Source organism: Tachypleus tridentatus, chromosome 7, assembly GCF_004210375.1.
Source record: "Tachypleus tridentatus isolate NWPU-2018 chromosome 7, ASM421037v1, whole genome shotgun sequence".
NCBI classification, from domain to species: domain Eukaryota; kingdom Metazoa; phylum Arthropoda; class Merostomata; order Xiphosura; family Limulidae; genus Tachypleus; species Tachypleus tridentatus.
The window spans coordinates 162,330,500-162,343,717 of record NC_134831.1 but is presented as its reverse complement, the minus strand read 5'-3'; the positions used below and the strand labels follow the sequence as shown (position 1 = coordinate 162,343,717).

Genomic DNA, 13,218 nt, shown 5'->3' with positions numbered 1-13,218 from the left:
GAATGAAATTAATTTAATGTGTTTATAGTTAAGCACAAAGCTATACAATAGGATATTTGTGCTGTGCCTACAGTGATTATGGAAACTCGATTTTTAGCGTTATAAGTCAACAGACTTAACCACTGTGCCACTTAGGGGAGGTAATATGGATACATAGTCATAACTTTCTTTACAAACTTATGACCTTAATATACATATATCAGTTCCCTATTGTATATCTTTGTATTAAAAACATGCTCACAAACACACAAACACATAACATGCCCGGGCAGGCATGGCCAGGTGGTTAATATGCTCGATTCCTAATCTGAGGGTTGCAGTTCGAATTCCCGTAGCACCAAATATGCTCTCTCTTTCAGCCGTTTGGGCGTTATAATGTGACGGGCAATCCCACTATTCGTTGGTAAAGAGAGTAGCTCAAGAGTTGGCGGTAGATGGTAATATACTTGCTGCCTTCCCTTTAGTATTACACTGCTAAATTGGAAACGGCTATCGTAGATAGCTCTCGTGTAGCTTTGCGCGAAATTAAAATACAAAACAAAAACATAACATCCGTTGGTGGATTAGCGATACGTCTTGGGGATTATAATACTAAAAATAGTATTTCAATAAATATCCCGTGTAACTTTGTGTTTATCAGCAACACTTAACTAGGTAGTGCTAACTGTACCTTTGTATACAATTAAATATTTGTACTTGTAATATTTACTAATGTTATATATATTCTTTACTAATCCAATTTTTTCTACAGTATGTTTAACATATAATAAAATATTTCTGTATATTTGGACCGTTGATTTATTGTTTGAAGTATGATCTGAAAGGAATTGAATTATTATAAAATTCACGATAATTGATAATTTTCGAAAATTTGCTCAATTTTTAGGCGGCTACATTTTCTAATATTTACATTTCGTTGTTTCAGTTTCCGAAACAAATTATAACTAAAATTATTTATTATTTTTGACTTATTTTAGGTGTCTTTCATAATCTTGTGTGTGATAAGTGTAAGTTTCTGTCGTAAAAATGGCGAATCTTTGACCAGTGAGAACAAGGAACAGCCGAAGCTGATTAATTTGAGGTAAGATAAAATATTTATTTTAAAGGGTAATTACTACACTAGTTGTAATTACACAGAGGCACCTAAGTTGTTCTGTTTCAAGACTTAATAAAACCAAAATTAAGATAAATAAATGCTTTTATTTCTTGTTTTTGAAGTTCATATGTCATGCTGTATTGTAGCCTCCTTACTGTTCACTAATTAACAATATTTTATACATCAACCTATTTAATATCCTTCATTATTGTTCATTAACTAGCAATGCTGTAGATGTCAACATATGTAAGATGTCAACATATATAATATCCTGTTCACTAATTTACTATTTAATATCCTTCATTATTGTTCACTGTAGATGTACATTAACAATATTAACAATTTTATACGTCAACATACATAATATCCTTTCTTACTGTTCATTAACTAACAATATTGTATATGTCAATATACATAACATCCTTTCTTACTGTTCATTAACTAACAATATTGTATATGTCAACATACATAATATCCTTTCTTACTGTTCACTAACTAACAATATTTTACACGTCAACATATATAATATCCTTCATTATTGTTCATTAACTAACAATGCTGTAGATGTCAACACATATAATATCTTTCCTTACTGTTCACTAATTAACAATATTTTATACGTCAACATACATAATATCCTTTCTTACTGTTCATTAACTAACAATATTGTATATGTCAATATACATAACATCCTTTCTTACTGTTCATTAACTAACAATATTGTATATGTCAACATACATAATATCCTTTCTTACTGTTCATTAACTAACAATATTGTATATGTCAATATACATAACATCCTTTCTTACTGTTCATTAACTAACAATATTGTATATGTCAACATACATAATATCCTTTCTTACTGTTCACTAACTAACAATATTTTACACGTCAACATATATAATATCCTTCATTATTGTTCATTAACTAACAATGCTGTAGATGTCAACACATATAATATCTTTCCTTACTGTTCACTAATTAACAATATTTTATACAGCAACCTATTTAATATCCTTCGTTATTGTTCATTAACTAACAATGCTGTAGATGTCAATATACATAATATTCTTTCTTACTGTTCATTAACTAATAATATTGTATATATCAATATACATAACATCCTTTCTTACTGTTCATTAACTAACAATATTGTATATGTCAACATACATAATATCCTTTCTTATTGTTCATTAACTAACAATATTGTATATGTCAACATACATAATATCCTTCTTTACTGTTCATTAAGTGGCAATGCTTTATATATCGACAAGAGGAATTTAGTTATATTATCTCTTTTATGTCTATGGATTCAGTATTTAAAATAAGTTCTAGTTTTTCCTATGTATAACTATATAAAATTTCCATATTCCCATGTTATTTTGTATATAATAGTTTTTCTAGTAGTTCAATTTTATTTTCAAATACATTAAAACTTGACTAAACTTGTTCATCGGATTATAATATTAGAAATATATTTTGTTGTTATTTAAATTGTTGCATTATTTGACAAGATAAACCAGGTATTAGTACCTTTTATTCGTTAAAGTATTCAGCAGTTATTTATAACATAATATTTTTATCTCCTATTTGTTATTTTCTTAATAGCTCTGTCGACATATTCGGATTTAAAACCTTTCTCTAATGCTACATGCTTAATTACTAATCCCTTCCTATTTACAACATATGATTGAAATTCTATCTACATACGAATAAAAAACAGACATTTTTTTCATCTGAAATTGGGAAAATTACCGATTGCCTTATTTGGTCATCTTAGTCAGAGAAAGTTGTAAATATCTGATTACTGAAAACCATTCGCGGTAGTTGTGTCCGGACAACATGACCCAGCATTGGTAAAAGAGTAGTCCAAGATTTGATAGTGGGTGGTGATGGTTAGCTCCCTTCGCTCTAGTCTTACACTGCTAAATTAGGGACGGCTAGCGCAGATAGCCCTTTGGTAGCTTTGCGCGAAATACAAAAACAAACAAAACCCGACCTAATAAATGATAACGCATTAATTCTAAAAAAACTCACTTCAACATTTGTTTTACTCTTACTGAAATGTTTACGTTTAAGTCCTAAAGTAATTACATGAAATTGAACGTTTCGCTAAGACAGTTTTTATCGTTCTTATAAAGCACATTGTGTTACATTTCACTTTCATCGATTTAACCTATAAATTAATATCACTTAAAGAGAAAACATGTTTAAAAGTATCGTCAGACACTTCCAAATATGTTAGTTGAGAAATGTTCGATACTTTAGTTGTAATGAAAGTCTGTAATTCCGTAAAATATTGTATGATAAAAACTTCTGTAGAAAATGATTTTTAATTTCCAAAATTTACGGGATGATGGTTGCTGAAAAATGCTCAGTGAACTGATGTTATTATAAATAACTTCTGGTCAAAGAAGAATATGATATGAAGAACTGATTGTAAGTTCAGTTACCCATCTCTCGTGTGTCATCATTTAAAAAATGTTTTGTTTCTTTGCACAAAGCTACTCGAGGGCTATCTGCGCTATCCGTCCCTAATTTAGCAGTGTAAGACTAGAGGCAAGGCAGCTAGTCATCACCACCCACCGCCAACTCCTGAGCTCCTCTTTTACCAACGAATAGTAGGATTGATCGCTATATTATAATGCTTCCACAGCCAAAAGAGAAAATATATCTGGCATGATGGTGATTCGAACCCGTATCCCTCAAATTACGAGTCAAGCGCCGTAACCACATGCCTATGCGGGAGTTGTTACATAATGTGTTGTTCCCATTTACTTCCATACTTAAACTTAAATATTTAAACCTAATAAACGACCAGAAGCAACTGATTTTAAAATTTACTATGATTATATATTTCAGTACACGTAACATAGTTTATGTAGTTAAAAACACCTTGAGTGCTGTTTATATAGTTACTTACTTTGAACATTCCTTACAGAGTTACAAAAACACATTATGATTATTATTTGTGACGCTATGTGTATCCTAGTTTTATGTTATACAGTTAAAATAATCTTTTTATCTTTTATGTAATTCCTTTACTTTCTATCAAAGCAGGTAATTGAACACCAGATTTTAACACTGAGGGCACTGATGTAATTAGGAACATCCTAGCTATTGTTTATATAATTACAGACACCCTGAACATTACCTATGTTGTTACAGATATCATTAACATTACTTATGTAGTTACAGACATCCTGAACATTGTTTATATAGTTACAGACATCCTGAACATTGTTTATATAGTTACAGAGATCCTGGACATTGTTTATATAGTCACACACTCTGAACATGACTTATGTAGTTACATATATCATTAACATTTCTCATGTAGTTAAAGGCATCGTGAACATTGTTTATATGGTTACACTCCCTGAATATTATTTATATAGTTACACATGGTGGACATTATTCATATAGCTACAGACACCCTGAACATTATTCATATAGTTACACATGGTGAACAATATTTATATAGTTACACATGGTGAACAATATTTATATAGTTACAGACTATGAACATTGTTTATATAATTATAGACATCCTGAACATTATTTATATAGTTACATACTATGAACATTGTTTGTGTTATTACTCTCTCCAAACATTGTTTATGTAGTTACAAATACCCTGAAAATTGTTTATATAGTTACAAACACCCTGAACACTTTTTTATGTTGTAACACTTTTTGAACATTGTTATTATAGTTACAGACATCCTAAACATTGTTTATATAGTTACAGACACCCTGAACATTGTATGTATAGTTAAAGACTATGAACTTTGTTTAAATAGTTAGAAGTATTGTTTTAATTCTTTACAAAACTACACCATATTCTGATTATTTTATATACACTATAATCATGTCAGAATATTATAGTAGACAAGTAATTCTAAATTAGCTGACAAAATTATGAAGAGGCTTCTGGCGGGAAAGATAAACTCTGTTCTAATGTGAAATCCTGAAATTAGGAAGTTCTATATTACAAGAAATAAAATCCAACGTAACTCACTGACAGTGACATTAAATCGTTATTTAAGATATGATGATACACGTGTGAAAAATAACACGCCTAATGTGGATAGTACATGAGTGTGGAAGGTGAAACCTTACTATTCAACGTATACTCAGAGCTGGAAATCTTGAAAGAGATCGAGAAATAACTGAGGGAGAGATGAGGTGTCATAAACTTTAGTTATATCTGAACTTAAGAACTTTAATAAAAAATATAAGACAAATGTAAGATGTAATAACTATTCAGTGCGATGTGATAAAATAACTAAATAGGGTGAAAGAAGCCGGTGGAATACAGAATGGAATATAAATGAAATGAAAATGAGAATTGTAAGAATAGAAACTAAGTGAATAAAAACTAACTTATTTTACTGGAATTATGTAATAAAAATATGGAGAAATTGAGAAAATATTTTAAAGAAAGTGTTTAATAATCTAATTGGTTTAAAGTTAGTGAATACAAGAGTTACTGAAATAATTCATATTAAATGTTGAATGAATAGTTTGCTTGCTTGATATATATATATATATATAAAGCTATATAATGGGCTATCTGAGTGCTGCCCACCAAAAGTATGAAAACCCGATTTATAGAGTGGTAAGTCCACAAGCATACCGCTATGCCACTGGAAAGCTTAAAGAAAAGGTCCTAGGAGTATTTTAAGATGAGTATGGCTTGTTTATACAGAAATAGTCTTGGAAACTGTTTAAGAAAACACCAAATCAGATTGGGAAAAGAACCAGTAATGTTTGAAGACTTCAGCTTGTAAGTTAGACAAAAATAAATATATAAATATAATGTACAAAAGACGACAAACGTTCAAAGCTTTTCATACTCACGATCAAACTATCAGAAACAGACTAAGCTCCTTTTGACAAATGATAACGTTATTTAAGTAGAATGATTGAAGAAACATAACTAAGAGCTATAGTAAAACGTATTGACCAGATAAAATGTGGTTTGGTTTGAATTTCAACAAACTTACACGAGGGCTATTGTGCTAGCTGTTCCTAATTTAGCAGTATAAAACTAGAGTGAAGGCAACTAGTTATCACTACGCACCGCCAACTCTTGGGCTACTCTTTTACCATTGAATAGCGGGATGGACCGTGATATTATAACACTCCCGCGGCTGAAAGGGCGAACATGTTTGGTGTGACGAGGATTTCGAACCCGCCACTATAAGATTACGAGTCGAGCGCCCTGACAACCTGGCTATGCCGGACTGGATGAAATGTGATCAAAGAATTTTAACTGAGAACAAATGGTTATGGAATATTGATGGTTTGTAAATATAGAAATGGTGAAAGATACTGAGCATATTCATATACAGATAGATAAAAATCTAACAAAACATTAAGATAAGTTCATTTTTATTAAAACAAAAACAATTGGTCAACTTTTGTTTATTAGTTATGCGAATTTCCAATTTGAAAATCTTTTATTCATTAAAATTTCGGTATATCAAACTATGGTGTATCAATTGTTGTTGTTTTCTAATGTTGTAGCATACACAAGGAAGATATTAGTATTCAAACATTACATGAATATGTAAATTAGGAAATTCTTGGTATATCAAATTACGGTGTAACACATTTATTCTTGTGCAATAACATGCATATAGAATAAGTATGTAGATTAGGAGAAATCTATGTATAAAAACTGTTCTTATATTTCTAGGAAAACTGTAATAAATTTGAAATGAAACTATAGAACAGCGTCATGATTTAATTGCATACTCGTTTAATAAGGTTATAAAAGCTTGGCATAACGTATTAAGTATATATGGAAAGAAATAATTAGAACAGCGTCACAGCAGCGAAGTTAATATTTGTTAAAGGTGGGTTGGAAGATCACGTTTAATAAATGGAAGTGGTAAAAACAATGGTTGATGACGTTCTGATCTCTATAAGATGACCCGGTTTGGCATACGACTCGTAACCCAAGGGTCGTGGGTTCGAATCCCCGTCACACCACACATGCTCGCCCTTTCAGCTATGGAAGCGATATAAAGTTACGACCAATCCCATTATTCGTTGATGAAAGAGTAGTCCAAGAGTTGGCAGTAGGCGGTGATGACTAGCTGCCTTCCCTCTAGTCTTACACTGCTAAATTAGGGACGGCTAGAGCAGATAGCCATCGTGTAGCTTTGCGCAAAATGCAAAACAAACAAACAATTTTATAAGATGTTTAAAAATAAGAAAATAATCTCCTGTTATTAGATCGTGTTCTATTGTCTCATTTTTCTTCACTTTATGACTTCAATTTCAACTTCCAGTTTGAAATGGAAAAGTATAAAAACACGATGAAATGACAGGTTTTTCAACATTCTCCCTGGAAATTATAAAAATATAAACTACTACACGAGCGAGCATGTTTGGTGTGACGGGGAATGAACCCACGAACCTCAGATTGCCAATCGAGCACCCTAGCCACCTGGCCATGCAGGGGCCTGAAATTATAACATAATAACCTTTAATTTATGAAGTAAATTAATAATAAATCAAAATAAATTGATATTATATGATAAAGTGGTGAGACAAAAAGAACTACTTTATCATGTTTATTTTCACTAGAAAGGAAATATTCAAAGAATGAAAACATAGGACGATTTCAAGATGAAAATCAATCCAACTATGGGGATTAGGTGTAGCGATAAGAATAAATACGTAAAGTTCTAAGATTATACTGAAGAACAGCTAAAAGAAAGATGCGAGTATTTGTGAAAAGACAAAGTAAATAGTTAGAGATACCTATGAACAAAATTAATTACTATTTATAATCTCAACACCATACGTTGTACCCAACAAATAAATTTCCTTTGGTATGTTTTGGGAAACTATTAAAAGTTGTTTTCGAAAACAAACTGATAGTCACAGTACATACAGCTTAGATTGATTTAATTATTTAAAATGTTACTTTATACGCCTTCAATAAGAGTTCATTGGTGTATCAAACATCGATGTCAAATGAAACCATGTTACAAGTAACGACAGTTATTATGTTTTAAATACACATTAGGTTAAACAGTGTTCACCAACAATATTATTATGTTAAAACCAAACACGTGGTAAATTTGTCAGTTAATTATAATATCATCTATTTAATTTCGTTCTAAGTGGTGAAGGTTTCCAGAGTAAGAAACGTAAGATAATAATTTGGAAATAACATGAATATCTGGAGGGGTAAATCTCAGTCTTAAATATTATGGGAAAATTTTATACAATTATACTAAATTAGAGAATAAATCAATGGGGAAAAATAAAAGAAAATGTCCATGTAACAGAGTATGGAAAAATATCATAGTATCTTTAACCTTTAACTTTGGAATATATGGAAGAAATATATATGTGTACATGAAACAAATAGTACAGACGGTTTTGTGCATCGGTCGTTTTACCAAGACATTCTAACCTGTAGCTCTTATGGTGTTGTGATATAAAATAGACAAGTGTAACTATATAAACTAGTAGAGTGTCAAACAAGAGTGGACTAAGAAACAAACTATTCGCGCTTTTGAAACAGAAACAAGGATGAATGATGAGCTCGTTTCTGTTTATATGTGGGATCTTATTAAACAGAAATGATTGAAGTCTTTATGCAATTTGTAACGTTAGGCATACACTGTCGTTATTTCACGTGACATTATGTAGCAATACCCTTGTTTAGTAACAAGGATGTTTGGATGTTCTAGATGTAATATGGGATACTTGCTTGGCAGCATAATATTGAAAATCTGAAACTATATTATTCACAAAAGAACGAGTAAAAAATATAGAAAGTTGATTATAAAATGTCAACAACAGTTTTAACATTAGTCCTAATGCTATATAAACTTAGTTAATATGACTCATATAACCATATTGTTTTGTTTATTTTTATGAATTTTGTGTAAAGCTACAAGAAGGGTATCTGCGCTAATCGTCCCTAATTTAGCAGTGTGAGACTAGAGGGAAAGCAGCTAGTCATCACCACCCACCGCCAACTCTTGAGCTACTCTTTTAGTAACGAATAGTCAGGTTGACTAGCTGCCTTCCCTCTAGTCTTACACTGCTAAATTAGGAACGGCTAGCACAGATAGCCCTCGAGTAGCTTTGTGCGAAATTCAAAAAACAAACAAACTATAATGTGATGAATACGCGTTAAGGTGAGAGTTTATATATATTGTTGCTTTAAAAAAACTGTGGCAGGCTACTTCTAGAAGTATCTATAAATCATAATATAAAAAAAAAGAGAAAGGTATCTAATATTTGAAATTCGCTTTGTTTTTAGATTGCAGAGGGAGTAGATAATGAAAATATTATTTCTTTAATTAGTTAAAGGAAGAGTAAGGAGTACATACGTTCGAGATTGTGATATATTTTGAACATTTATCATAATTTTTAAAGGTACTGTAGTATTAATTATGTTTAACATCCAGAAATATTTATTAATAAATGTTCATAAATGCTACAAACTTGCATTCATTACATCACAAATTTCACGTTATAAATAAGGAAATGTGACCGAAAGTTTGTTTGTTTTTTGTATTTCGCGCAAGGCTACACGAGGGCTATCTGCGTTAACCATCTCTAATTTAGCAGTGTAAGACTAGAGAGAAGGCAACTAGTCATCACCACCCACCGCCAACTCTTGGGCTGCTCTTTTACCAACCAATAGTGGGACTGACCGTCACATTATAACGTCCCCACGGCTGAAATGGCGAGCATATTTGGCGCGATGGGGATTCGAACCTGCGACCATCAGATTACGTGTCGAGTGCCTCAACCACGTGGCCATGCCAAGACCTGTATACAATATGCTAATAAATAACTTTATTTTGTATAACATAACTGTGTATGGTTTATATGGATAAACAGCTTTTATTCAACTTTATTATCATAACCATACTGAATAAGTATATAGGGTTATGTCCCCCAGTGGCACAGCGGTATATCTACTGACTCAAACCGCTAAAAACTGGGTTTCGATACCCGTGGTAAGCAGAGCACAAATAGCTTTGTGCTTAATTTCAAACAATCAGTCGATAAATGTAGAGTTAGAAACGCTACCAACACTGATATCTAGTAAGACTCATATTGCATATTGTTTGTATCTGAATCAATATAAACGCTAATAGTAGCAGGAAACAAAAGATGTATCATTCACTGACATTTATTTCAGTTACAGGCAGTGAAACTGACATAACCACACATGGTTATGGCTAAATCAATTCTAATCACGTGTTGTTTCTCGTACTCTCCACCAGTAAATGTGTTAGAATACGTTTTTTTTAACAGAGCTTTGCAATGATTCATAATTTGTAACTGAGGTAATGTATGTCTAACTTTGCGTTTAGGTCTCGGTGTCGACAATCTGCTTGTATTCTTATCTTGCTGTGTTTAACTTGGGGATCAGCCCAATGGTTTCTTCTGTGGAAGACATCTTTGACGGGGTATATCTTCGCTGTTCTCAACAGTCTTCAAGGTGTCGTGATATTCGTTGAGTTTTGTCTCAGGAGTTCCAAGGTATGTCTCTAATAGTTTTCTTTGATTTTATCTCCCTTCTGTGGTTATCCCTATCCTTCACACATCACTGAAAACTTTGTTCCTACCCAGAATCAGCTCCAACAATTGGATTTGTCCGTTACCCTTATAACGCACCAACTGCTACAAAGTGTAAAGCATAGTTATTTTTACGGACACGAGCATTAAATTTTAAGCGTCACAACCCACCACAAAGAACCACTTTGTGCGAACCGCAAAGAACGCCCTGCTTCGTATGAGAAGATTACAACTGTTGCACCAATCATGTCTACAAAAACATGAACAACCTATTTGATCAGATATGTGACCAAAACCCTTTAAATACAAGATTAAATCGGAATGAAATTGCAAAGAATTAATAAACGGTAACGATGCCAATTGATAAACGGTAACGATACCAGTGTAATATACTCAGTTAAGGAACAGATAATGAATTCGTGTCTTATTTATTTTTGTATACGCTTAACAGGACGAAAGAAACTTAAACAGCATTATATCATTTTTGACTTAACCAAATATGTGAAACATAGACTTCTTACATTGTAACCCAAAACCTTTTAATATTAGAAAATTAAAAACAAAATCGCGACATGTCTAACGTAGCTAGTCGCGAAGTTTAATGAAAAGTACCCACTGGGGAGTTCACAACAGACAAAAAAAAAAAAGGACCTTTTCCCTAACTTGTCGAAGCTCAAACTTTGGCCTAATTCCTGGAATGTCAGGAAACTGATTAAAGGATCCAGGGCACAAATTGCTGTGCAATTCAAAAATACCAATCCCAAGCAATGCTTCCATGACTGGACACGTCTGCATTCTATTTTATTTTCTGAGACAAGTCTGTCTCCAGTTGCGAATGTTGAAAATGTATGAAAATACACATCTACTGTATCAAATGTGTCTTGATTATTGCGCATCCAATGAAAACACTAGATTTTAATCACCTAGTTCGGTAATTCTAAATCACTTTGACGTTTATATAAACATACAACATATTCATGCTTTAATAAGTTAAAAATACATACACCAGATGTAGAAATTATAAATGGTAGACACGATACTACTACATTCAACCTCCTACATTTTTTACAGATCTCTGAAACACACTTTATATACATACATATAACACGTATTATACACCAGTTCTCAGATTCATTTAAAGGGAAGCAGTAATATCTGGTTTTTAATAAAGCACTAATTATTGCCTGTGATTTTGTGCTTTTAAGATTCGGGTTAACGATACGTATTAAAATGAATTTATTGAAGGTCTATTGTATTTTAACAATAAAACACTCAATATTGACAGCAACATTAGCTTCAAAAATAAACTTCTAGCTTTGGTGTTCGATTGAATGTTTTAGAGCAAAGCCACATCGGACTATCTGTTTTGTCTACCGCGGAAAATCCAACCCCAGTTCTTAGCATCGTAAGTCCGTAAACTTACCGCCATTCCACGAAGAGATTAACCTTTAGATTTTCATAAATAGATCATTAGCGATCAGTGTTTATTTATAACATGAGTCTTCTTATCAATAATCTTCTATATTCAATCAAAAGAATGCGATGTAAGTAATTATATGATGCGGACAATGTGTTGTTCACTTTATCTACACAACAACTAGTAAAGTGTTTATGGTTTTTTTTATTGTAAACAGTTGACTTCTCTGTTTGGGTGATACTTTCCAGGAAATACCAATGACGCAAGACAATCTGTTTAAAGAGCAAAATAGATAAACTTATGTAACTAAACAACAAAAGTTATTGTTTTTTTAATATAAAGAGAAATATTGCATAATAATATACAATTACTGTACTTACTGATAAGAAATTAAGATAGCAAAAAATCATGTATTTTTAAACGATCCAATAGGGAGGGATAGAACAATAGTTTGGTAATTTTCAACTAAAATTTCACAACACTAATAGTTCATTACAGTATAATCCTGTCGTAATTTACATATACAATGAAATAACTGACGTGAGAAACGTTTTGTGTCATATTTAAGCAATTAACTATTTGTATCCTTTTTAAAATTATAGAGACTATATTTGTGATTATAAGGCATTCTCAAAAACTGTTGTTTGCTTAAAAGGTTTTATTTATAAATTTTTGTTGCATAGTGTAGTCACTACCAACCAATACGACTTGATAGCCATAGTTAATTATTAAAATTCTGTAAAATCTCTCAAAACAAAATTACTTTCACACAGTCTGCGTTTCCCCTCCTCACACTACGAAGACTGCGCTATTCATATGCTCCATACCAACTGCAAAACGACGGTCTCTCCTTGGCTTTCCCGGTGCGAGTGTGTGGGCATCTTTTTTACGCCGCGCACCAATCACAGTTGCGCCCTAAATTCTTATATCTAATCTAAGACCAGCGGCTCCTTACAAATTCGTTTGGCACTTAATCCCTTAACGTGCTGGGTGGTGAAGAGAAAAAAAAATGTTTCTGACCATCCCAGTTTGTCTTCCAGGCCCCAGAACTCTGTTCTAAGACATGAGAGACTTTTTTAAACCTAAATTCCTGCCCCCAGATTTTTGATTTTATATTCGCTAGAGATGACAGTTT

The 13,218-nt window shown here is 32.1% G+C and overlaps 1 protein-coding gene and 1 long non-coding RNA gene across 5 annotated transcripts in view; one reads left to right on the top strand and one right to left on the bottom strand.

Annotated features, from left to right (window-relative positions):
• LOC143257071 (uncharacterized) overlaps positions 1-13,218 on the bottom strand; it is a 110,016-nt gene that overhangs the window by 8,995 nt on the left and 87,803 nt on the right. The window lies entirely within an intron of this gene.
• LOC143257070 (latrophilin Cirl-like) overlaps positions 1-13,218 on the top strand; it is a 100,580-nt gene that overhangs the window by 74,625 nt on the left and 12,737 nt on the right. For all 4 annotated transcript variants that reach the window (XM_076515224.1, XM_076515222.1, XM_076515223.1 and 1 more), the window contains 2 exons: positions 978-1,081; positions 10,462-10,630. In XM_076515224.1, the coding sequence (XP_076371339.1) occupies positions 978-1,081; positions 10,462-10,630 (273 nt within the window). The remainder of the gene's footprint in view (positions 1-977; positions 1,082-10,461; positions 10,631-13,218) is intronic.